A 25,875-nucleotide genomic window follows, 5' to 3' on the forward strand; every position below is an offset into this window, starting at 1 on the left:
AAAAGAAAATTTGCTCTATCAACTTTAAGATAGATAAATATATCTGATTCTTCCCCTTTATATAGCAGATTGTCAAAAGCTTCTCCTTTTCATTTGCCACATTGCATGAGAGAGAGAGAGAGAGAGAGAGAGAGAGAGAGAGAGAGAGAGAGATGTTTCAGAATGATTCTAATTTGAGTTTTACTATTATACAGTGATGGATTGAATTCTTTTCAAATTGATTTGAAAAATATGCATATGAATTTCACTGTTCCAAGTTATATTTGAATGAAGCTGGTTCTGTAACCTGTTCTGCAAATACAGATCAGCTGTGTGTGGCCCAAATCTGTCCTTATGACTTCAGCCATCTTTGTAAACATCATATACAACATTAAACATTAAACATTTAATTAAAGAATATAATTAGTTTTCTAATTTGCTCTTAATTATACTGGTGACTTGTGATTCCAATAACATATTCATTTCTTCTCACATGCATGTATATACTACTAAACTCCGTAATTGACACCACTGAATTGGTCTTCATGCCGCCCACTGAATTGGTGTTTCATGATTATCTTTGACTGCAGTATGTTTGTTAATCATTGTTTAATTAATTTGTTTTTGAATGGAATTCTCACTTTAACAAATTGGAACTCTTATTAACCAAAAGTAAATAACTTTATCATTCCCGATGATTTCTTTATTTATCAGAATAATTTTTTATGATGTCAAAGACACACATCAAAGCAAAGCAATGGATGGAGATGAAAGTGAAGTCTTGAGTTCCTATTTCATCTCGAGAACTTATAATATTCATCTGTATTGGAGTGCTGGTAAAATCCCATCTCATGAAAACTAGTATTATATTTCTAAGTTTAATAAGAATCCAAATTTTTAACCACTAGCTAAGAGAATCTTGTGTGATTTCGCAATAATGAGGGCATAAATTATAAATATAGCAGGCACGAAAACAATGGATGAGTTGGACCCTTAGCATAGCGGCGCGTGATGCTAATACAATTGTTTTTTTTTAATTTTTATCAATGGTAGCACAATTGTTGATGACACAATTATAATCTTCACGGTAAATTAAATACATATCAAGGTCTATGATAGACAAGTGTTACCTTACCACATCGGGTAAATTCATCCTCCTTTCCCTCCTCCAGAACAGGGCAATGTTGCATACTTCAAAATTAATGGGTGTATTGAGACTCACTTACTTTTTACAATAAAATATTATCTCATATCTCTCATCTACTTTTTATGAAACACAAAAATTAATATAAAAGATAAAAATTAATCATATGATAATGGTTTGTGTACAATTGCATTACTTTATCTCTTGGAGGGACTAACTTTTTCTATGAGGCAAATATAATGAGTAGACAACATGCCACATAGGTTGTTATAGTACAATTTTGCTTACTTCATTTGCATATTCTCTTGGAGATTCAAATTATAAATATAGCAGGCACGAATACAATGGATGAGAGAGGACCCATAGCATAGCGGCGCGCGTGATGCTAGCACAATTGTTGATGATTGTTAACTCCATGATAAATTAAACACATATCAATGTCTATGATAGCGGCGACATAATGCCAGCATAATTGTTGATGATTGTAAACTCCACGATAAATTAAACACATATCAACGTCTATGATAGCGGCGGTATGATGCTAGCACAATTGTTGATGATTGTAAAATCCAAGATAAATTAAACACATATCAACGTCTATAATAACGTCACGACAAGTCCTACCAAGTAGCCAATGGAAATTCAAACTTCAAAGGCATTAGTAGTTTCAGTTAATCATGTTTTTCTCTGGGCATAAGAGCCATATTCAACAGTAAAAAAGCACAAACGACAGGTTCAATCAGATTGATTCAACTATATATTCTTGTTGCTTTAATTGCCTTCCATTGTTGCAGTGGGAGGATTTGATCTTTTGTCCCCATTCTGTTTTACCCTATTTCTTGGTTGTATCCAATTTGGATTTGCATTTTCCTCTTCTTGGTTTCGTTTTCTTCCTTTTGTTTTCCATTTTATCATCATGCATATCCAGAATATGCCCCGGGCATAGGGACACCCTTGAGACATGGACAGCTTATGAGGGAATTTGTAGAAATATGCACATGTTTCCAAAACCAGTTTTGTTTTGGGTTTAATCCGTTCTCTGCTAAAAACATAACTTTCAAGGATATGATAGTTGGAATTCCAGCCCAAAATAAAAAGGAAATGAATTGGAAAAGATGGGGTCTTTTCACTTGGCAATAATGGAGAAAGTAAAGGATGGAAAAAAGAAATAAAAGAAGCTAAAGATGAGAGAAAGCCACAACAGCTTTTCCCAGGGTTTGCTGGTGGTGACTGAAAGTCTTGGGATTTTGCCAATGGGTTCCCACCACACTGGTGGTGGCTTCCCCCCCTTCTATGGCACCCCAGTTCGAACCCGTTCGACTTCAATATAACCAAAAAAAAAGTCTGGGATTTTGCACCAAATTATCAAGAACTGCCCAGTTTTAAAATGTTGGGCTCAACTTTCTCTTTTCGTCTAGGTAAGGTAGGTAATTGTACACAGTACACTCAAAAGATTATTTGTCAATATCCATATTATGCAAAGCAAAGCAATAGACATTATATGTTCCAAAAAAAAGAACAAAAGAAAGGAAAGAGAAACAGTGGACATAATGGATGGAAATGATGTGGTCCAAATCTTGAAAAATCTTGAAAACAAGTTAAATATGTAGAGGCTCCACACTAATCATATTGTCCCATCACCACATTCCAACAATGTTTATCCTTAAAATTCAAAGAACCCCACCTTCCCAAGTGCATGAATGGCCCCCTTCTCATCAATTTGCCACTAATCATGTTCACAAAAGATGGGGCAAAGGAGGAACGGAAGTAGTAACAAAAGTGAAATACAAAAGGAAAAATATCAAGAGGTTTAGAAAAAATAAAATTTATAATATTAGAAGGAATTCTAAATTCGAATTTTTATCGTATCAATAAAAAAACATATTTAATATAGAAATTAAACCCTATGTGATGAACAACCTTCACGAAGGGTTGCTCTTAAGTGTTGCCGGTTTCAAATGCTGACTTATCCCACCAAAATTATTTATTTTATTCACTGGTTTGTTCTTCATTACCTTTTCAACCTTAATTAATATTTTCAGGTCCCATAAAATGGTTCCAAAAGATCCAAAATGTCCGTATTCAAAGACAATGATGCATTAAAATAAAGGGGGGGATAAAAAGGCAGTCAAATATTATGAATTGTAGTGTGGAATGAACAAGTACAATATATGAATTAATAAAAGTCTAAAAGATGAGAGTGCCTAATCACTATCAGAAGCAATTAAATTTTATTTAAAAGACCAAGCCTTTCCCTCCTCATTTTGACTCGCAAGCATTTTCAAGGAACAAGTCCAAGAAAGAACCTATTTGTTTTTGACAGATAGTCAATGGACCAGAAAGGGTGTTTTGTTTTGAATAAATTGGTTTCTCTAGTTTTACTCTTACCTAAATACATTGATTAGGCGTTTTACCTTTCTTTAAGGCATCAGTCCACTTTTCCCTTCAAACTATACTCACCAGAATCAAACCTTCTTCAGAGCTCGACATAAAGAACCTTGGGATTTTGGAACTAAAACCCAAACTCTCTCTCTCTCTCTGCAATAACTACAGCTTCTGCTGAGGCATCTTCCCACTGATATCACAAACAGAACCCATCTCTCTCTCTCTCTCTGTCTCTCTCTCACATGCTCAAAACCTCTCTTGCTCTCTCATTCTTGTTTTTTCACTCAATCAAGTAATGGAAGAGACCGAAGAATCCAATGGTAACAAGAAATGCCACACCAAAACCAGAAGCCTAAGGGGCGGAGCCAACCCTCAGAAGCATCACCATCAGCATCAACTAATACAGTACTCAAACCAGTTTGGTTTCTGCAACCAGAATCAGTACCAGAGATATTACTACCCAGCCCTTCTTCCACTCCCTCCTCCAATACCTCTGCAACTAGCTTTAACTCCACCTCTGCCGCAAAACTACAACTTCAGATCAAAAACCCATTTGCAGAAACCTTCATGCAGGCTCAATAATGCTCCTTTTGCCGCCTCTTCAGAAACCCAAGTGTCCACCGCCACAATTTCACCATGTAAGTATCAAAGCCCTCTGCTTTTTGCTATTTCCCCTTTCTTTGCATGTTTGTTCTTTGGAAGTGCAACTATGTATGCAATGATTTCTATTTTGTTTTCTGTTTTTGTGAGGATATGTTTCTTTATTCATTGAGGTTATCAGGAGGACACACTCACCAAAAGCGTAGGCAGAAAAATGGATATGATTTTTCTTTTTCTTTTTCAAAGTTTTGTTTTTTGCTTTCAGTTTTACACATTTGGTTCTTGTCCATTCAATGGCGACTTTCTGATATAGAACTGGATAGATATAGTTATCTGCAATGAGAAGAAAATTGCTAAAATTGATGTTTGTTGCCAGTTCTACCATCTACTGTTGATTTAGGCTTAAAATTTCTCAAGTTCTGACAATCTTATGAGTAACCTTGTTCTCTGTTAAAAATCAGCAGCTTCAGAGGGGTTCCAAGAGCAAACCAGTTCACCTTTCAAAGGAGAAGATGTAAGGAAGTTGACATGTGCAAGAACAGGAAAAGCAATAGTGACTGCAAGGAGACCAGACTCTGGTGGTGTAGAAGGAACTGTTATCTCTCTCTTAGCTAACCATTTTCTTGTCCAATTTGATTCATCAGAACGAATTTTCCATTATAATGTTGACATCTCGCCTAATCCCTCCAAGGAAGTTGCTCGAATGATCAAACAAACACTGGTAGAGGATAACTCAGCTTTGCTCTCTGGTGCTATTCCAGCTTATGATGGCCGCAAGAATCTTTACAGCCCGGTTGAATTCAAAAGTGATAGACTTGAATTCTATATAAGCCTCCCCATCCCCACAAGCAAGCCAAGCTTGCCATTTGGAGTATTCAGTGGTTTCCAGGAGAAGCATCAACAACTTAAACTATTTCGTATAAATATCAAACTGGTGTCAAAGATTGATGGGAGGGAATTGAGTAGTTACCTGAGCAAGGAAGGGGATGACTGGAAGCCTCTTCCTCAGGATTATCTCCATGCCTTGGATGTCGTTTTGAGGGAGGCCCCATTGGAGAAGTGTATACCTGTGGGAAGATCACTTTATTCAAGTTCAATGGGAGGAACTAAAGATATTGGAGGAGGAGCTGTGGGATTGAGGGGGTTCTTTCAAAGCCTTCGACCAACCCAACAAGGACTAGCTCTCAATGTAGATTTCTCTGTGACTGCTTTCCATGAAAGCGTTGGAGTGATCTCATACTTGCAGAAGCGTCTTGAGTTTCTTCGAGACCTTTCTCAAAGGAAGACAAGGGGTTTAACTGAAAAAGAAAGGAAAGAAGTGGAGAGGGCTTTAAAGAACATCAGGGTCTTTGTTTGCCACAGAGAAACTGTTCAGAGATACCGGGTTTTTGGCTTAACCGAGGAAGCCACTGAAAATCTTTGGTTTGCAGATAGGGATGGGAAGAATTTGAGGCTGGTGACTTACTTCAAGGATCACTATAACTATGATATACAATTCAGGAATTTGCCTTGTTTGCAGATTAGTAGGAGTAAACCATGTTATCTTCCAATGGAGCTATGTATGATCTGTGAAGGCCAGAAGTTTCTTGGGAAGCTGTCAGATGATCAGACTGCAAGGATACTTAAAATGGGCTGCCAACGACCAAAAGAACGAAAAGCCATTATAGATGGAGTCATGAGAGGTCCTGTTGGACCAACAAGGTAATTTTTCAACTTCTAAAAAAGTTCTGATGGAAATTTGTTGTGAATTGCCTTGAAGGTTGAATAATACCATCTTAGTTTCTGTTCTTGAAAGTATCCCAATTTGCTCTGTAATTAACTTTAGATGTTCATTTGTTTCTGTTTCTGTACAGTGGCATTCAGGAAAGAGAATTCAAACTCCATGTTTCAAGAGAAATGACGCGATTGAAAGGAAGAGTTCTTCAACCTCCAAAGCTAAAGCTTGGAGATGGTGGACATGTAAGAGACCTAATTCCCTCTCGTCATGATCGCCAGTGGAATCTTCTGGGCAGCCATGTGTTTGAAGGTACTCGAATCGAGAGGTGGGCATTGATTAGTTTTGGTGGAACCCCTGATCAGAAGAACAGCATTCCAAAATTCGTACACCAGCTATCTCAAAGATGTGAACAGTTGGGCATCTTTCTCAATAAAAACACAATTATTAGTCCCCAATTTGAACCATCCCAAGTCCTTAACAATGTGTCTCTTTTAGAATCTAAGCTTAAACGAATCCAAAGAGCTGCATCAAACAATCTCCAGCTGCTTATATGTGTAATGGAAAGAAAGCACAAAGGCTATGCAGACCTCAAGCGAATTGCAGATACAAGTGTTGGGGTTTTAAGCCAATGCTGCTTGTACTCAAACCTTGACAAGTTGGGTTCACAGTTTTTGGCAAATCTGGCTCTCAAGATCAATGCAAAAGTTGGAGGATGCACAGTTTCTTTGTACAATTCCTTGCCATCTCAAATCCCCCGGCTACTTCAAACTGATGAGCCAGTGATCTTTATGGGTGCAGATGTGACTCATCCGCACCCACTCGATGATTTTAGTCCTTCTGTTGCTGCTGTGGTTGGTAGCATGAATTGGCCCGCAGCAAACAAGTATGTTTCAAGAATGAGGTCTCAGACACATAGACAAGAAATCATCCAGGACCTTGGTACAATGACAGAAGAATTGTTGGATGAGTTTTACCAGGAAGTCGGCAAGCTCCCAAAGAGAATAGTTTTCTTTAGAGACGGGGTAAGTGAAACGCAATTTTATAAAGTGCTTCAAGAGGAGTTGCAAGCCATTAAAGGTGCGTGCTCAAAATTTCCTGGTTTTGCACCTCCTATAACATTTGCAGTGGTTCAGAAGAGGCATCACACAAGGTTGTTTCCTTTCAAAATTGATCCATCTTCCAGGCAGAACCAGTTACTGGACGAAAACATTCCCCCGGGAACTGTTGTGGATACTGTGATCACTCATCCAAAAGAGTTTGACTTCTATCTTTGTAGCCATTGGGGTGTTAAGGGAACAAGCAGGCCAACCCATTACCACATATTGTGGGATGAAAACCAGTTCACTTCAGATGAACTACAGAAACTGGTTAACATTCTGTGCTATACATATGTAAGGTGCACCAAGCCAGTTTCTCTGGTGCCTCCGGCTTACTATGCTCACTTGGCTGCATATAGAGGTAGGCTTTACCTTGAGAGATCAGAGTCCACAGCTTACACCAGAAGTGGTTGCACACTCTCCCGAGCTGGCCCCCCAAAGGAAATGGAACTACCAAAACTTAGTGAGAATGTAAGGAAACTCATGTTTTACTGCTGAATTTTAATTCCTTTAACCTCCTTGCATGGCAGTTAATTCATTGGTTTATATAGGAAGGCCACATAGATTATGTTAGTCCAATGTAACAGAACACAAGCTGATCAATTGCCTATGCTACTTCCCACTTATGATTAATTTGTAGGCCCTCATTGACACTGTCGAAGTTTGATGAAACATAACTTCTGCACCCAACAAACACATTATATTTAAACAATAGAACTTAACTACAACAATTTTTACATTTTGTATCATTAATTTCTTGATTAATTAGTTTATTGCTGGGGAGACAGAAAAGATGAAAGGGAGGATCTACTGGCACTCTTCACCTGTGACATTGACTTTTCCAGTGTAAATACATGTAGACATAGCTATTTACCATGCATGCAAGTATGCAAGGGCAAGAAGAATAGAAGGGGAAAAGCAAAACACTTGAACAAAAGAAAAGATGCATTTTTTATGTGGCCCCCAATAGATGGTACACACTCACCTCACCACTCACTGAAAATCTGAAGGGATGCCAGCCCAATTGAGCGAATATTACAGAGACAGACAGAGCCTAGCTCAGAGAGAGAGAGAGAGAGAGAGAGAGAGAGAGATGTAGAGGAGGGAGGAAGAAAACAAAAGCCTAGAAAGGATGGGATTTGAAGTAAAGGCAGTCCAAGTCTGACTTTGGACTTCCCCTTTTGTCTCTTCAGCTTTGCAAGGCCTTTTTCCCACCATTAATTTCTCCATTGCTTTTTTCCCCTCCCTTCGTGTCTCTCTCTTGCATCAGTCTTCTTCAGAGACAAATACTTTAAAGTACTGCACGGCCACGAGAAGATACAGAAAGACTGAGACACAACGTGGGTTTTGGCAGGGTGTGGTAGGGGCCAATGTACCCTCTACTCTCTACCTCTCTAGAGTCCATAGATAGATGGAGATGTCATATGTATCACTTGTCCCCACTTTTCAACTTAACCAAGTTCTCTGTTGGCGTGCACAAAATAAGCATCTTTGAGTCATTGTAGTGTAGTGCTGTAGAAAATCCATACTTTTCTTAGCCAAAAATACTTTTCTTAAGTGTTTAGAGAAAACATGTTTGATTAAATCCTGAAAAATAAATCACAAACAAATACAAAAACAGATGAAAGATGTTGCTTAAAGTTGTTATCTTCGTGATGGGATATGTCTGCAGGCGAAAAAGATATAGCCTTTGGGTAATAGAGTGTAGGATTATTGATGTCGGTCATGCAACCTCTTTTATTTTGATTATTTCCTTTTACCCAAAGTAGCAGGCTATTGACTAGTGAGGTGACAAGAAAAGGCATCTCCGTTTATTTTTTTGGGCACAAACCAGACGAATTTTTTTCAGGCGGCATCCAGAGCCAGCTCAAGTCTCTGACCGTTTAACTGGAACGAATACTTTTTTCACCATTGATGTGATTGCTTAAAGATTGTGAAAACTGTACCTCCAAAAACAAAAAACTTCTGAATGTGATATTGGTTGTGTTTCTAATTTTCTATTCATTATGGCAAAATCTTGAACTCAAGCTCGGCCCACTGTAGATATCCACATGCAACAATTCTATTATATATGACCAACAGTTAAGAGATAAAACCTCACCTAAGACCCTAACTGCAGAATCACTCTATCCAGAGGTCATTTGAAGGTGCATAAACCCTTTGGATTGCAAAGTTGGGGTGTTTGTTCTGTCGATATGGGTTGGGCCAACTTTGCAAATTGCTAGATACCGTGAGTAATGTAGTAATAAATGACGTGAATTGAAGCCCAAGGAAAATGCTCCCCTCATTGAAACATGCCATGGTTGATAAGGTAGCATAAGCATCAACTTTACATTAGTTGATGGTCAAGCATTTCTAACAGTCTTTGTTTTACTTGCAAGTCATAAGACACAGAAGTATAAGTTGTTGATGTCAAAAAATTCTCTCTGGGGCACGTTTCTCTGCTGGAAGCTGGAGTAATTCTCGGATCCCTTCGCATACCTGAAAGCAACGTGTAAGATTTTTGTTTTCGTAACCCAGAAACCTAAAAGAGTAATATACTTGTTCAACTACATCAAGATACAGCACTTTCTGTAGCACAGTTGCGTAATCTACAAAGAATTTGTATACTCAAAAGCTCAGAAAGAGGGCGAAAAAAAAGGCTCAAGTTATCTAATGTCTGCGCCTTCTAGTTTCTATCTTGGAAGCAAATAATATTTGAGTTATTAGGAACACCTAAAGTTGTTAAGATTTTATCTAGTTGCGGTAATTAAATGAACTGATTATCCTATTCTATAGGAAGTTATGTTGCAGTAGTGGAGGCAGTTTGTTAGTAGTGTCAGTAATGGATTAAGTTAGTGGAGTCATGTCCTTGAATTTAGCATAGTCTGGAGATGTAATGTTCTTTTTTTTTCTTTTTCTTTTTTTGTGTGATGACCTTTCCTATTGAGAGGGGTGATAGCACACTAAACTCACACACACTACACAGATGCTAGGACTCGAACCTAGGACCTTGCCTGAGGGAGTAAATACTCCAAACCACTACACTAGTGGGTCCTTTACGGAGATGTAATGTTCTATTTAAGTTCAACATTATCAATATATAATTAAGCTTTCTAGCACCTCTCCTCACCGGTGTTTGAATTGGAGTTAAACTCTACAATAATAGTATGAAGGCAGAGAAAATATCCTTACAAAATAAGATAATTTGATGAGTGTTAAACAATTTCCACTTCTGCAACCCTTGTCAACATTTAAAAAAAATGCAATAATCGAATAGAAAGCATCAATGGAAGTGAACATACCAGCTTTATCTGGGCTTTGATTGATGCAATAAGGTTAGTATACTCTTCAATTTGCCTACAGAGAGGAATTTGATACATTAAGTTTGAGCAATACTTGAAAAAAGAAGATTGAAGGTACCAAATCAGGGCAGAGGGGGAATTTGAACAAATCTTGTAGGATAACTCCCAAAAATCTAGTAGAATTCAACGAGTTCGATTATGTTTCTATCCTCTATAAGACATCCTACTATAATAAAATCTTCCAAGAAAACCGACTTCGAAAAATTATAAACAAAAGCTTGTACCTGGCTATCTTTTCTTCTCTTTGAGATATGTAATTTAAAGCTTCAGACCAGGTGAACTCCACATGAAATCCTAGTCCAATGTCTACAAATATGCGTCGTGTATCCGGGCTGCAGACATGCAGAAGAAAGAACAGGTAAGACACCATTGATATCAAAGATGAAACAAAACCAGGATTAATAGCAATTCGAACACAACTGTAAACAGAAAATTGTAACATGTAACAACTCTAATACAAAAGTCCATTGCATGATTCAGTAATTAGCCCCATGTTCCAGTGACTAAGAGCAACAAAGTGACCAATACATAGAGTACCATAAAAGAAGTTCAATGAAGAGTGAGAGCACACAAAAGGGAAAAAATCTGAAGACTTACACATCAGCTTGCATATAGACTTCAGAGCCAAGGTTAACCAAAGTCCTAAGACTGGTTACACTGTTTTTCTCCAAATTCTCAATGTTGTTCCGCAAATCCGAGCTAACAAAAGTCAAGGAAACACCTTTAACAAGCAAAGATCATCAAACGGGGTTGCAAAATTCACCGCATTCGATATTCCAATTGATCCATTAGGTCAAATTAATCAAAATTAAAAAGGGGAATATAAGGAAAAGCGAAAAGGATACAAAACTTTTTGTTGCTCAAACACCTTGTCCCTGCAAAACAAGAAACAGAAAAAAGCTATCAAAATAAGCTATAACTTCAAGGTACCAGTTCTTCAAGAAATTTGAAAAGCAACTAAGAAACCCTAACGGAGCATGAGAGCAAACTCAAGCTTATGCATTTACTGCTCTGCTCGAGCTGGGTAATGCTCACAAAACAAAACCCTAGGAAAACGGCTTCCAGGAAAGCAGAGGTCGGAGGTGTGTTAAAACGGTACCGTTGAGCAATGGCGCGAACAAGGTCTGGTTTGAGGCGTCCATCCACGAATTCCTCGTATTTCTGTATTTTGTGTTGGAGGTGACTCTCCATGAGTCCCAAGGCAAAATTCACGAATATTTCCGCGATTTTGTTTTTCTTTTTCTTCTTATTTATTTTATATTTCCGTTTTTGTCTTAATCTCAGCCGTCGGTGGCATCCACACAACGGATGATTAACTTTACTTTACTACCTTTTCCAACGACGTCGTATTACATCTTAAAAAACGCTAGAAGCGAGTAGTAATTCTCGTGGACCCAATTTACAAATTTTTTTTTTCGTTCGGACCAATTTGAATGGGCTTACTGGCTTACCGGGGCAATGGCCCAATTATGTCTTCTGGGGCTCAAATCACAGAGAGAGAGAGAGAGAGAGAGAGAGAGAGAGAGAGAGAGAGAGGAAATTTAAAGGAAATAAAAAAGTCAATAAATAAATTTTGATAAGTGGCGTGACTACATGTATTAATACACTAGTTGGGCATAGTGTACGAGAAAAAAAAAATATAGGCTATTAATTGAACTATGGATTTGTAAATTCATTTTTGAATCAAATTGACACTTCTACATCAGTTCTTTGCAATTACTAGACATTCAGATACCTCTCTCATTCTTCATCCTCCCTTCTATCTCCCTCAAGAAGTCAATGTCTGCACTCATACGAAGCATATGTCAACTAGCTGAAATGCACTAAGAGGTTACCGCCTGCCATGAACCCTTGTCTTGAAAGTTCTACCAAGGCACAAGTTTGCACTGTTTGATCAGGTGGTACCACGAACCGGCAATGAAATCCTAATTTTTCGTATAGCAGCTCCCATCTTCAAAATTATTGAATAAAAAAAGTTGTGCTGGTGGTACATATGGTGTCATTGAATACCAACTGATTCAGCAGAAAAGTTTATGGTTTCCAAAATTGAATGAGACTCGCTGTCTAAAGATGTTTCCATCTTAAAAGATCTGCAGCTGAAGTAGAAAACAGCACTCATCATGGAGTCGATGAGCACCACGAACGAATACATGATCACCAAAAGAGGCCCTTCCCATATGCGAGAAGACCCATCTCCGTAGCTCAACGTCTTCACTCTGTGCTCAAACAGCCCCTCAACAAATGCCATTCCGATTGTTGATCCAAGAAATATCAAAAGACCCACCTGAGTCTGGCCCTTGATTAAAACCCCAGACTGAACCAATGCCTCTGGTCCTGAGACATCCTCCAACACAGAGATCACAATAGCAATGTTGCAAATAATAATAGCATTGGCAAAAATAACCGAGAAGATGAGGCCAACCACCATTGCAGCATATACAATATGAGGAGGTGACAACCCAAATATGGAACATGTATTGCACACAGCAAGAAGAAGAATCAAAAACAAGATGAGGCAACCCACAACCACCATACACATCCACACATACGTCGAAAGAAGCCGTCTCCATATTTTGCACATAATTAAGTAAAACTGGGATACATCAAACTTCTTCAGGGAGTAACTACAATACACAGAGTAAACCACGGCGGCTTTCGACAACAAAGACAATGTGATGTACAGAGGAAAGCACATAGTGGATGAGATAGCCATCTCAGCAAACCTCTGGCAAGAATGACTGATAAAATCCCTCAAAGGGAGGCCACTGGACTTGGCAATTAACAACATCCTAATCGTTAGTCTCTTTACAAGTGACTGATCAACCAGCAAATTCGACAAAAGCAAGGCAGACAAAGGGCAAATTAGCAAGGCGGCAATGGCCAAAAAGCCCCACGAATTGTACCGGAGAATTCTCACAGTTTCCCTCAAAATCTCCAGAGCATTCATTGAATGGAACCTATGATCGTTACCAGTAGGTTCTAACTCAAATCTCAACAAATGGGTTTCTTCGGATCCCTCTTTCTTTGAATGATCCAATCTCATTCTTGGGGAATTTTCAGTATAAGCTTCCATTTCTCTTTGTTTCTTGAATCAATCTCTCATACCAATTCAACAAATTATGACATCTATATATATATTATATGTATATATGTGATGAGAATGAAAGATCTAACAGAGCTAGATTTAACTCTAGAGTGATAGCTGAGAAGGCAGATTTACATGGAAAAGCTTTAACAGCAGTATAGGTGATGTACAAAAGCGAGAATCAGATCTGGGCAGTAACGAAATTGAGACGGTGCAGTACCTTCAAAGCTGGAACCCACATTGGGGACGATGATCCAGAGGCGTTTCGCGAAGCTTCTGCGTGGGATTGGAGGAAGAAGAAGAAGGCGTTGAGAGAAGCTCTGACTCTCATGGAGATATGGAAAGTCTCTTTCTTTGTGTTTGTGAAATGTGCGAGGCGTGTGGCTTTTGGGCTTCTTCTGCGCGTCGGTGTGTTTAACTTGGTCGGGCTTTTATATCGGACGGTGTGGAGCTGCCAGCTTCACTACCTGACGTCTCTAAAACGGTGACTTGTCCATTAATTTAGTTTAATTTTTTTGGAAAATAGCTTAAAATGACACCCATTTCATAATTTTAACTAAAAATACCACCAATTTCCAATTTTTGTACAACTATAAATATAAAATTATTGTTCACTTATTGCTTATTTTTCACAAGTTCAGAAATTTTGTTCTCTCTTAGCTCACACAGCTCTCTCTCTCTGGCACAGCTCTCTTTCTCTTTAGTATCTGTCTATCACAGCTCTCTGTGTCTCTCTTGGCTCTCTATATATTGGCTCTCTCTCTCTCTCTCTAGCACAACTCTCTGTCTCTCCCTTTGCTCTCTTTCTCATAGCGCAGCTGTTTCTCTCTCTAGCTTCGTTATGTCTCTTTCTTCCCTATTCGATCTCTTGCTCTCTGTTTGGAATCGCGAACCCCTCCCGTTAGCTATGTCTTCAGAATAGTTGCTTGCAACCTTGAAGCTCTAGTGAATTGTTGACCTCGAAAAGGTAGTGTTGATGGTTATTTTCTTAATATCAGTGGGAAATGGGTTATAGTTTGATTGTTTGGGTTTGTGTTAAATTCGTTTTGGCTTTAATTTCTTTGGGTTAGGTTTTGTTGAATATTCATGCTCATTCATCTGGGTTTGTACCAATTGCATTTAGATTGGTCTGGATATGTGAATCTTGAAACTTGGGATTTTCCATTTGATGTAGTAGATCTGGATAGTGTGATTCTAATGTGTTACTAGTGGACTGCTGTTGTGTTCCTCTTATTTTACAGTTGTATTGCTGTTATATTGCCATTATATTGCTTATATATTGATGCTATATTGTTGTTATATTGTGGTTATATTGCTATTGTATTGTATGGTTATTGTGGTTATATTGTGTTAATGAAATGTTGTTTTGTCATGGTTAGAAATGGAGACAATTGTTATTCTCGTGTGCTACAATGAAAAATGGGTCACCTCGAAGAAGATGTGCAAATACGAAGGAGATGACTCAAAAGGCTTAATAGTTCCACGGACCATCAAATTTGCTGAACTGTTGGACCGTGTGTATCAGATTGGTAATACCAACAGCAGGGAAGACAATGTTTGCTTAAAATTCTCAGTTTTGGTGGCTTCGAATGAGTGGAAGCACATAAAGATTGAGGACGATGATGATGTCAATTTTTTTATGAAGTAAAATTCCAAGGTAACACCTTCAAAACTAACTCTCTTACTCGTGAGTATAGAAGATAAAGGATTGACAAATGATGTAGTTCATAGAATGCATATCACTACAGATAGTAGTCGGATGGGTTATTCTTCAGTTGTCATTGTTGAAAGTAATGAAGTAACTTGGAATAATACAAATGTCACTGATGTGGGAGGTGAAGTAGGGACATATTTTATAGATATGATTGATTTTAGCGAGGTGGAGGAGATGCATGGTGGTGATAATGGTACTGAAAGAAATGAAGTGTCAGTGTACTTTGCCCCTCCTAATTTGGGCTGCTTGAACACAGTTGCCCAGTTGCCAATAATGCGTTTAGAGGAGAATCTGAACCCACTCATCGACATTATTGGAGTCAAATGGGTGAACAAAATCTGTACAATGCAGCCGGTGTAAATGATGAAGAAGCATATTTGGACAGCGGGTTTTCACGAAGTGATTGGAATCCGAAAATTACAGTTTGACAAATTTTCTCTAGTAAGAAAGCATTGTTGACAGAGTTACGGTTGATGACATTAAGAGGCCACTTTGAATTTAAGGTTCAATTCTCTTGTAAAAACAATATTCCATTGCGCAATGTATCTTAGACAATATGATTTGTGTTGCTTTGGTAGGTCATGTAAACTCTACTTTTATTTGTGGTGGGTTTCGTGTTATGTTGAATGGGAATTCTTTTAAATTTGCATAATTTGGGTTGCATCAGCATGCTGTATTGCTGACAGATTGCTATTATATTGAACTTTTATTGTACTGGTATTGCTTCCAGATTGCTATTATAATTTGAGTGCGAAATTAAAGGGACTGGAATGTAATTCCAAATGGATCCAAAACATTAAAGTTCTTAGAATTCCTATATTACACAGTTACTGTGATACTCAGACTATACCTTCTTTTCTGATTACAAATTCGGCCGATGCATAGGCCAGATGTGAGGCAAATACAAGGTGAAATGTCCTATGTGTTTGACTACATATACTTGTTGAAGGAGCATTACGAATGTTAACCTCAATAGATTGCTCATGTCTTGCCAAGAACACTCTTGAATTTATGCAATGTGCCCAAGCCAGTCCCAAAGCTGGACTCACCCGTCTGCCTGATGTGTCCAGGGACTCCAAGTTTCCCAATCTCACCCCATTCACTTTATCATGTGGCCTAATAAAATCCACCACTTGGTTGGTGACAACCACCGCCAACCCAAACTTATTTGCTAAACCCTTCAATGTCCTAGATATGTTGAAGAAGAAATTCAGTCCGTTGCAATCTAGACAATAACAAGCAATAAACAATCAGCACTTATCAACAACCTATTATAAGATATTAAGTGTGTTGATGCGAAAAAATGGTTCTACACGTATTTCGTCAACTTAGTGATTTTAGGCCTTCGGTAGGTGACTGTCATCGGTAGATGTTCTACTGCAGAAGGGAGAGTACCTACAAAAGGTCACGTTCGGTAAGTCCTTGGGATACCGGTGTGGTACCGGCCGAAGGCTCTCCGATGCTTTAGTAAGTACGATTTTAGTAAAGATAACTGACAGATCAATCGATAGCGTACCGTTAGTTCTGATCCCCTTCTTTTGGGGATATGGGTCTCCTTATATAGGCCTTGGGAGGTATGCACTGTGCTCATATTTCCGATGTGGGACTGTTGACATGGAAGCTGAGCATGACACGTGCTCGATGGTAAAAGAGCCAAGATAGGTGGCTTCGGTAGGGAACATGCCGAAGGGACTCTGTGATCAGTGTCGATCCTGTCCACTTGTTCGGTCGTCATAGGCCGTTTATTTACGATATAAACAGTAGTCCCCCAGGTTCTCTTCCGAAGGTCCTTCGGAAGGGAATTTAGTTCTCCATGGCAGTTTGGAAGATAACCTGCCGTTCGGTAGGTTCGTTCTGGGGAGATTGGCCTGGGACTCGAGGGGTCGTTGATGCTGAGAGGGTTTTGGAGCAGAGAGGCGCTTCGTCTTCTGTGCCTGGCGTGCAGTCTGCGGCGCCATTCATCGGGTGACGCGTGACCAGTGAAAGCACGTCTGACGGCGCATTGATGAGCCGTTTAGTCTTCCGAGGCGTACCGTTACACCTCGCTCCCTATAAATAGAGGTGGTTCCGGGTGTAAGGCTCACTTTGTAATTGTGAGTTTGACGCGAGAGCTCTGCGTAGGCGATTTCCGAAGAGAGTGAACGGCAAACAAGGCGATTTTTCACAGCGGTTCTCGGCACACAGGGTGATTTCCAACGAAACTGAACGGCAACCCAATCATCCCACACTACTCAAGGTAAACTACCGTTCGGTACCCTCTGAATATTCTTTCTTTATGTAATACGTCTTTCCATGGCATAGGCTAGCCGATCGTTAAGTAGAATTTTCCTTCGGTAGTCTAGTGGCCATAGGTAGCGACATAGGTATCGGTAGGTTAGTTTGTGGCATGGGCCTTAGCTTCTCTTTCTCTGTTTTGTAGATGTCCGATAGCGAGTCGCCGTTCGACAGTGAGCCCAACGCTTTCGATGGGGAGTTGTCCTCGGGCTGGGATACATCCAGCGGGGCTGTAAGCCTCGATGCCGAGGGTGGAGAAGACACCGATCTCGAATTATTCGGTGAGGAGGTGAACTCCATTCCCACCCATGGCATTGGTAAGGGGCTGATGACGGGGCAACCGTTACCCTTGGCCGCGGTGTACAAGGACGGTACCCGTGTCGGGCCGTTCGAGCACTAGCCTGAGGCCTCCACCTCCAGTCGTAGTGAGGGCACTGCCGGTCCCTCCCGGCCGAGGGTAACCATCGTCCACCGAGGGCCGCCTAGGGTACCGGTGGGTGTGCCCCAAAAGACTCTGTTCGGGGTCGACTACCTGGAGCCCAACAAGATCACCGAACGGGAGTTGGAGAAGATCAGGGCCGAGTACCTCATTCCGGACTCGGTGATGATGAGGATACCGAGCCCTGTCGAATCCCTAAGCGACCCGGCTAACGGTGAAGTGACCTTCTTCACCGACGTTCTTCTGCAAGGGGTTCGGTTGCTGTTGCAACCTGCAGTGCAGAAGATCCTTGCCCAGATCGGGTATGCTCCCGGCCAGTACAACCCCAACTTTTGGGTGGCCTTGATGGGGGTGATCGCTGCGTTCGGGATTGCCGAGGAGGGGGAGCCTTCCTACGAGCAGTTCTCGTACCTCTACAGTATCACCAAGTCCAAGAGCGCCGATCACGGCGGCTGGGTTCAGGCGAACTGCCTGAAGGCTTCCGAGCGGGGGCATTTCATCAGCTCGGTGCCGACTTCTCAGAAGTCGTGGAGGAATCGGCAGGTGCTGCTCTCCGGCGATTGGGAATCGCCATCGGGAATACCCCTTAGCTTCCTGGTCCCTACGACATTCCAGATTGCCGGTAGGTTTTCGAACTACTGATCGGTAAGCTGGCTTCTCTTCTCTCTTCCTTGCTTTAATTTATTAATTTCCCTTCGGTATGACAGGTAAACTGAAGCAGCCGAGCCCCAGGCCGAGTGAGATCGGGCAGCTCGACAGAGTGAGGTTGAGAGTACCCGCCGCCGAGCGAGTTTATCCACGCTTCCTCTTCACCGGCAATCTTATCAGAGCCGGCCTTGTTAACCCTGCCGAGAGTAAGTATATCGTTCCTTCTCTTTTTTTTTTTTTTTTTTTTTATATATGGCCTTTCGCTTGCCGACTGACCAAACTCTTTTGACTAGTGACGGACGCAAGGAAGGCCGCCGAGGCGAAGAAAATGAATGAGTCCTCCAGGAGGCGCCTGATGATGGGCCTGGAGGGCAAAAAGAAGAAAAAACAGCCTGAGGCAGCTTCCGTTCGGCAGGCGGTGGCGGATCCGAAGGATCAAACCCTCGCTGAGCGTGTTCGGCAGCTTGATGCCGAGGCTGTTGCGAGGCGCACTGCCGATAAAGCCGCTGCGCTGAGGCATCGGGACGCCGAGGCTGCCACCTCCAAGGCCGCCGGCAAGCGACCGGAGATTGTCGATTTGGAGGCCGAGCCGGTCCCCAAGCGCCCTCGCCAATCGGAGGTTCCCAGGGCCGTCCTTGCGGTGGAGGACGAGGACAGTCCTTCCGAGGCTGTCACCATCGCCTGCCCGGCGAAAACTGTCCAGTTCGTCAACCATATGATCCTCGGCTCACAGATGGAGCTGCCGGAGATCGACGAACTACCGAAGAAGTTTCTTCGGGAGGAGGCGGGACACGCCTTCCGGCTTCAGGCCTCGGTAAGATTGTATTTCTTCTTTCGTCCTTTTATTTTTTAAAGTGGGGCACGCTTCTGACCTTCTTTGTTTTGTGCAGGCATCCATGGACATGTGGCTCTGCGTCAAGCGGGCCATCGCTGCTGCCGAGCGCGCCAAGAAGGCGTACGAGGACGGCAGGTCCAAGATTGCCGAGGTTGGCAAAGCGCTCCAGGAGCACGCCCACTTGGTCAAGGAGAAAGAATCTGCCGAACGGCATGTGGAGGAGATGAAGGGGCTCCTGGAGGCGGCGCTGGAGGCAACGAAGGATGCCGAGGCTTCCAAAGACGCGGTGCAGGCGACTTTGGGGGAGTCGGAACGGGCGAAGGCTGCGGTGCAGGTGGCCTTGGTGGAATCGGAAAAGGCCAAAGCTGCGGAGATCGAGGCTGCCGTTTGGTCGGCGATCCAGGGGTACCGTGCGTCTGAAGAGTTCACTGTCCTTCGGGATAAGGAGGTGGGCTCGGAGATGGCGGACCTGTTGTACCGTTTCAAACGGTACAACCCTGGGCAGAAGCTGAACCTGAACTTCATCGCCGATCCTCCTCCTCTACTGGAAGGGATAACTGAGGAGATGATTGAAGAGTACGAGGGGGAGGACGTCGCCGAAGGCTCCGGATCTGCCGAGGCCGCTGCTGCAGATGAACCCTGAGGGCCTTGTAATTTGTAATAATTGTATTAGTTTTTTTTTTATTTGTACGTACCGAACACCTTGATGCCGAGGGCATCTTTAATTTGAACGCATATTTTTCTCTACTGTTGTTCAATCTAATTTTGTTTCAATTGCCAATCGTACTTATTGCCAAAAGGTTCCGTATAGGATTTATAACGTTAAAGGGACACTTCGAAATTTGACCAGTTCCGGTGGAATCTGTAGGGTAACAATTTCGAAAATATTCATTGCCGTAGGCTAATACAGATGCCGTAGAACGTTATCTTGCCTATATTGGCAGCCGTAGGCTAGTAGAGTGATTTTAACAAGAGGTTCTGAAGTAATAATGCCGAAGGCTTTCTATTAATCTCTGCCGAAAGGCATTTACAATTTGTCCTACCGTAGGCTAGGTTACAACTCTGTCCTGCCGTAGGCTAGGTTACTTGAAATAGTACTTGAGATGTTCCACGTTCCAAGGATGACCGAGGGTCTTGCCGTTGGAGTCCTTTAGGCGGTAAGTTCCTGATCGAAGGATACCGATGATCTCATAGGGTCCTTCCCAGGAAGGTCCGAGGGTTCCTTCCGTGGCATCCTTGGTTGCTAGGGATACCTTCCGCATAACCCAGTCTCCGATTCGGAATGAGCAGTGTCTGACCCTGGAGTCATAATACCGAGAGACACGCTGCTTGTAGGCTTCATTCCGAAGGTTGGCATGTGTCCGGTGCTCTTCAAGAAGATCGAGGCTTAGAGAGAGTGCTTCTTCATTCGACTTCGGCGCGAAGGTTTCCGTTCGGTAGGAAGGTTCGTCGATTTCCACGGGCACCACAGCCTCCGAACCGAAGGCCAAAGAGAAAGGGGTCTCTCCCGTGGACGTTCGGTAAGATATCCGAATGGCCCAGAGTGCTTCGAGAAGCTTTTCTGGCCAGACTCCTTTGGCTTTGTCCAGTTGCCGTTTCAGTAGTTTCTTGATGATTTTGTTTATTGCTTCTACCTGACCGTTTGACTGGGGATGGGCCGGTGATGCGAAAAACAAGTTGATTTTCAGGCGGGTGCAAAATTGCCTGAAGAGTTCCGAATCGAACTGCCGGCCGTTGTCGGTAATGATTGCATAAGGGATACCGAACCGGCAACAAATGTGGGTCCAGACGAAGTCTTCCACTCTTGATGCCGTTATGGTTGCCAGGGGTTCAGCCTCTACCCATTTGGTGAAGTAGTCAACGGCAACCACAGCGTATTTTACCTGGCCTTTACCTTGCAGCATCGGACCGATCAGGTCTAGTCCCCATTGTGCGAAAGGCCAAGGACTCACGATCGGTGTCAGGGGTTCGGCAGGGATATGCTGTATGTTACCGAAGCGCTGACATTTATCACACTTCTTCACTAGCGAACTAGCATCCTGGTGCATGGTCGGCCAAAAGTATCCCTGCCGAAAGGTTTTGTGGGCGAGTGACCGGGACCCGGAGTGGTCGCCGCACACACCATTATGGATCTCCCGAAGGACGTAGTCCCCCTGTTCTGCCGTAAGGCATTTGAGATATGGAGTTGTGTAGCCACGTTTGTAAAGGACGTCGTTGATGACGGTGTACCTTGCCGCTCGGTACCTAAGCTTTCGGGCCTGGGCCTTGTCTTCTGGAAGGGTGACGTTGGCCAGGTACGAGTAGATAGGAGACATCCATGTATCTTCGTACCGTACGGTACATATTTCGGAGGCTACCGTGCTCGGTTGGGCAAGAATTTCCACCGGCACCTTTCTTCCGATTTTATCATTGATTGCCGAAGCTAGCCGTGCCAATGCATCGGCATGGCTGTTTTCGCTTCTGGGGATCTGCTTGATCTCGTAGGCTCGGAAGCTTTGGAGCAGCTGGTGGGTAGACGAAAGGTAGGCGTTCATGGAGGCGTCTCTGGCAGCGAAGTCTGCCGTTACCTGGTTCACAATGAGCTGGGAGTCGCTGTGAATCCTGATTTGTTTTGCATTCTTGCTCTTGGCTAACCGAAGGCCGGCCAAGAGAGCCTCATATTTCGCTTCATTGTTGGAGGTTCGGAAGTTGAATCGGAGGGCGTACTCGATCTTGAGTCCCTCCGGTGTTGTCAGTACCAAGCCTGCTCCGCATCCTTGTTGGTTTGTCGAGCCGTCGACGTGCAGGATCCATACGGGATTTGAGGCGTCGAACCGTTCGGCATCTACTTCCATCGGCGTTCCAGTTTCGGTTACCGGCTCGGGTGTCAGCTGTGCTGTTGATGGGGTGAGCTCGGAGATGAAGTCGGCAACGGCTTGACCCTTTTCGGCAGGCCTTGGCATGAATTGTATATCGAACTCTCCTAGCTCGATCGCCCACTTGATCAATCGGCCAGAAGTCTCTGGTTTTTGGAGCACTTGCCGAAGAGGTTGGTTAGTCAGGACTTTGATTCCGTGCGCTTGAAAGTATGGCCGAAGTCTTCGTGCCGAGACTACCAGGGCTAGTGCAAGCTGCTCCAATGGGGGATACCGAAGTTCAGCACTCTGGAGTGCCTTGCTGACATAAAAGATCGGTAGCTCTGCCCTCTCTGGCTTTCGGATCAATACCGAACTGACAGCAGTGCCAGATACCGAAAGGTATAGATAGAGAATCTCCCCAGATAATGGTTTTGACAGGAGGGGTGCTCTGCCCATGTAGTCCTTTAAGTCTTGAAACGCTTTATCACACTCGGCAGTCCATATGATATTCTGTTTGCCCCCTTTCAAGGCTTTAAAGAACGGCACACATTTGTCGGTAGCCTTTGAGATGAAGCGACTCAAGGCCGCGACGCGTCCGGTAAGGCTTTGAATGTCCTTCGTCGTCTTCGGTCTTTCCATGTCGATGATTGCCTTTATTTTTTCGGGATTCGCTTCGATACCCCTGTGACTAATCATGAACCCGAGGAATTTCCCAGAAGATACACCGAAGGCACATTTCATCGGGTTCAGCCTCATCCGGTACTCTTTCAGTATGCCGAACATGATTGATAAATTGTGCAGGTGTTATTCGGCAGTTCTGCTTTTTACTAGCATGTCGTCAACGTAAACTTCCATGATGCTGCCGATGTATTTGGCGAAAATTCTGTTGACGAGCCTTTGATATGTTGCCCCCGCGTTCTTCAGGCCGAACGGCATGACATTGTAACAGTACAAACCCCTGTCCGTTATGAAGGCGGTGTGTTCGCTGTCGGGAGGGTGCATGAATATCTGATTGTATCCCGAATAGGCGTCCATGAAGCTCAGCAGTTCGTGTCCGGCGGTGGCGTCCACGAGCTGGTCTATCCGTGGCAACGGGAAGCTGTCCTTCAGGCAGGCCTTGTTCAGATCGGTATAGTCTTGGCACATTCGCTACCCGCCTGTACCCTTTCGGACCATCACCGAGTTTGCCAGCCATACCGGATACGTAGTCTCCCTGATGAAGCCGATGGTTCGAAGTTCGTCAACCTCTGTGCGCATCGCTTCGTATCATTCGGCATCATACGAACGGCGCTTCTGTCTTACAGGCTTATATGCGGGGGAAATGCTGAGTTTATGGCTGATGATCTCAGGATTTATGCAGGGCATATCTTCGTAAGACCATGTGAACACCTCCGAATGGTGCCGTAAGAAGTCTAGGAACTGCGCTCGGAGGTTAGGGGTGAGTCTGGCGCCGATTTTAACCCGACGATCGGGCTGCTCGTCGCTCAGGGTTATCGTTTCCAGTTCTTCGGCAGGTTGTGTGTGTGGAGTCGGGGACTCATCCCTAGGGTCGTCAACGGGTCCCGTACCGTTCGGTATCCCCTGCACAGACATGGTCTCGTCGGGGATTTGGACAGAGGTTGACTTGAGTACCATGGCGTAGCAAGTCCGCGCGCTTAACTGATTTCCTCGGACAGCCCCTGTGCCGTAGGGGGTTGGGAACTTCATCAGTAGCATGTGGGGGGAAAGATGCGCCTTGACCTTGGTGAGTGCCGTCCGCCCAACTATGACGTTGTACGCCGTCGGGCAGTCAACGATGAGGAATTGATCGTATACCGTGGTTTTCCTTGGCGTGGTGCCGAAGGTAATGGGTAGTTTTACACTACCGATCGGTTAGACCAGGTCTCCGGAGAAACTTAACAAAGGTGTCAACTGCCGGTTCACCTGGCAGTCCTTTATTCCCATCTCTCGGAAAGCTTCGGAAAAAATCACGTTTACCGAGCTCCCGGTGTCGATCAGCACTCTTCCTACGTCGTAGTCGGTGATTTCTGCTCGGATGATCATTGGGTCGTCATGGGGATAGAGGATGCCCTCTTCCTCCTCTTCGCAGAATGTGATTGGTTCCCAACGAACTTTCGGGATTTCCTGGTGCCGATTCACCTCTATGCCGAATACCTGAGGAAATTGCGCGGCACGCATATATTGCTTCATTGACCGGTTGCTCATTCCTGTGATGGTGGGGCCACCGCTAATAGTGTTTATCATGTTTATCTGCCGAATTGAATTCGGCACCGGCACCGTTGGCTGCCGGGCGATGTACTGATATAGCTTCCCCTCTCTGATTAACCGTTCGACAATTTTTCTCAGGCTTATACAGTCTTCCGTATTATGGCTGTTGTGCTGATGGTATCGGCAGAATTTACCGGTATCCCGGTTGTCTTACCGATTGGGTCTTCGGGCATTCGGCTTCGGTATTATTTCCTGTTCGTTCAACAGGACGGCCTCGTAGGTAGTGTTCAACAGGGTGAAGACTTCAGTGCCGTGGTCACGATTCGACAGTGGTGCTCGGTTGTCGTTGCGACCATACCGCCCTTTCCCTTTCTTCGAGTGTTCTCTTCGATCGGCGCGGTTGTCTTTTCTCTTATGACCTGCCGAATATGTGTCGATTCACTCGTAGGGTGTCGCTTTTGCCGGATAAGCACTTGGTTAGGCGTCTCCTCGCGGTGCCGAAGCCGCGAGTTTCGAGTTGAAATATTCGGCCTTGGCGTGGACTGCCGCCTACTTCATCAATTCGTCGTACGTGCGCCAGTTGCTGCTGTGTACTAGGTATCGGAAATGCGAGGACCAAAGGCCACTCTTAAAGGCGCCGTAGGCTGCCCTATCGTCTGAAGCGCGCCGCGTATTCTCTCAACGGTTCGTCTTCTCTTTGCCGAATCGTGTACAGATCATCGGCAGAGTAAAGACGGTCTGTTTGGATCATGAAGTGGTTGAGGAAAATCTGCTTCAGTTCGTCAAAGGAGTCTACCGTTTCTGGCTCCAACCGGTAGAACCAGTTCAAGGCTGCTCCGGTAAGGGAGGACGGGAATAGCAGGCACTGCCCTTCGTCGCCCAGGCCCTTGGATCCGATGGCGGACTGAAATGAGTGGAGGTGTGTTAAGGGGTCTTCCGTTCCCGTATAGAACGGTATACGAAGTTGTTGCCCTTCCCGATCCTGCCGAGAGTCTCGGATGCGCCTGGTAAACGGTCCTGGCCGAAGCTTTCCCCACTCCGGTCCTTGGGAGTGGGCTTTGTCGTTTTCCATTTTCTGGATTCTTTGAAAAAGGAGTCGGACAACGGGGTCTCGGCTAGGGATTTCCTCGGAACCGTAGTCTTCCGATCGCCTTTGTAGGTCTAGTGGATTAACCTCCGAGTTCCGCGAATGTGTTGCCGAACGGTAGGTGGAAGTTTGCGTCCCGGACGGGATGTACTCGGATTCTGACTCCTCTGCGGGGCCCAGCCCTCTGACTTTCCGAATAGGTGATTTGTCCCCTAGGACTTTCATCCGTGAGTCCCTTAGTCGAGCGCTCACCCTGATCGGAGACCTCTATCTCTCTTCCTCTCGATCGTTAGTCCGATGTTCCCGGTCGTTAATCCGATGTCGGCAGTCAGAGTAGACCTTCTTGGGGATGTGCGGCTGGTCCCTGGGTGCCGGAACTACCAACTGTTTGGAAGGTGCGGGTGTTGCCTTCGCTACCTTCTCGCGTTTCTTCTTCCTATGGAGGGTCTGCAAGCTCTCGGAAGAGCGAGTTGTCTGGATGT

General features: G+C 43.7%; 4 protein-coding genes across 5 annotated transcripts; 1 reads left to right on the forward strand and 3 right to left on the reverse strand.

The window, feature by feature from the left end:
* On the forward strand, positions 3,535–7,555 carry LOC18788200 (protein argonaute 7). Of its 2 annotated transcripts, none has more exons than XM_007225324.2 (3): positions 3,535–4,146; positions 4,570–5,809; positions 5,962–7,555. In XM_007225324.2, exons 1-3 carry the CDS (start codon positions 3,804–3,806, stop codon positions 7,418–7,420), a joined length of 3,042 nt encoding a protein of 1,013 aa, XP_007225386.1. In that variant the 5' UTR covers positions 3,535–3,803; the 3' UTR covers positions 7,421–7,555. The 2 variants fall into 2 exon arrangements, with proteins under 2 accessions (XP_007225386.1, XP_020411318.1); XM_020555729.1 differs by having other exon boundaries at positions 4,573–5,809.
* On the reverse strand, positions 9,154–11,604 carry LOC18791779 (protein UXT homolog). Its single transcript, XM_007224949.2, has 6 exons — positions 11,366–11,604; positions 11,112–11,141; positions 10,864–10,965; positions 10,491–10,598; positions 10,207–10,261; positions 9,154–9,403 (listed from the first exon to the last, which is right to left on the reverse strand). Exons 1-6 carry the CDS (start codon positions 11,455–11,457, stop codon positions 9,335–9,337), a joined length of 456 nt encoding a protein of 151 aa, XP_007225011.1. The 5' UTR covers positions 11,458–11,604; the 3' UTR covers positions 9,154–9,334.
* Positions 11,807–13,799, reverse strand: LOC18791416. The gene has a single exon (XM_007224124.2). It carries the CDS (start codon positions 13,337–13,339, stop codon positions 12,266–12,268), a length of 1,074 nt encoding a protein of 357 aa, XP_007224186.1. The 5' UTR covers positions 13,340–13,799; the 3' UTR covers positions 11,807–12,265.
* On the reverse strand, positions 20,344–22,881 carry LOC109947122. The gene has a single exon (XM_020556601.1). It carries the CDS (start codon positions 22,879–22,881, stop codon positions 20,344–20,346), a length of 2,538 nt encoding a protein of 845 aa, XP_020412190.1.

Source organism: Prunus persica, chromosome G1, assembly GCF_000346465.2.
Source record: "Prunus persica cultivar Lovell chromosome G1, Prunus_persica_NCBIv2, whole genome shotgun sequence".
In the NCBI taxonomy this organism is placed as follows: Eukaryota; Viridiplantae; Streptophyta; class Magnoliopsida; order Rosales; family Rosaceae; genus Prunus; species Prunus persica.

What these genes read in the sequence shown, in the direction of transcription:
- LOC18788200 (XM_007225324.2), top strand. Translation starts at nt 3,804, where the DNA reads ATGGAAGAGACCGAAGAATCCAATGGTAACAAGAAATGCCACACCAAA. An exon ending in CACCGCCACAATTTCACCAT is followed by an intron (nt 4,147 to 4,569) that starts GTAAGTATCAAA and finishes GTTAAAAATCAG; the next exon opens with CAGCTTCAGAGGGGTTCCAA. An exon ending in GGTCCTGTTGGACCAACAAG is followed by an intron (nt 5,810 to 5,961) that starts GTAATTTTTCAA and finishes GTTTCTGTACAG; the next exon opens with TGGCATTCAGGAAAGAGAAT.
- LOC18791779 (XM_007224949.2), bottom strand. Translation starts at nt 11,457, where the DNA reads ATGGAGAGTCACCTCCAACACAAAATACAGAAATACGAGGAATTCGTG. An exon ending in AGAGAAGAAAAGATAGCCAG is followed by an intron (nt 10,262 to 10,490) that starts GTACAAGCTTTT and finishes TCCTCTCTGTAG; the next exon opens with GCAAATTGAAGAGTATACTA. An exon ending in TCAAAGCCCAGATAAAGCTG is followed by an intron (nt 9,404 to 10,206) that starts GTATGTTCACTT and finishes CGTTGCTTTCAG; the next exon opens with GTATGCGAAGGGATCCGAGA.
- LOC18791416 (XM_007224124.2), bottom strand. Translation starts at nt 13,339, where the DNA reads ATGGAAGCTTATACTGAAAATTCCCCAAGAATGAGATTGGATCATTCA.
- LOC109947122 (XM_020556601.1), bottom strand. Translation starts at nt 22,881, where the DNA reads ATGTTCGGCATACTGAAAGAGTACCGGATGAGGCTGAACCCGATGAAA.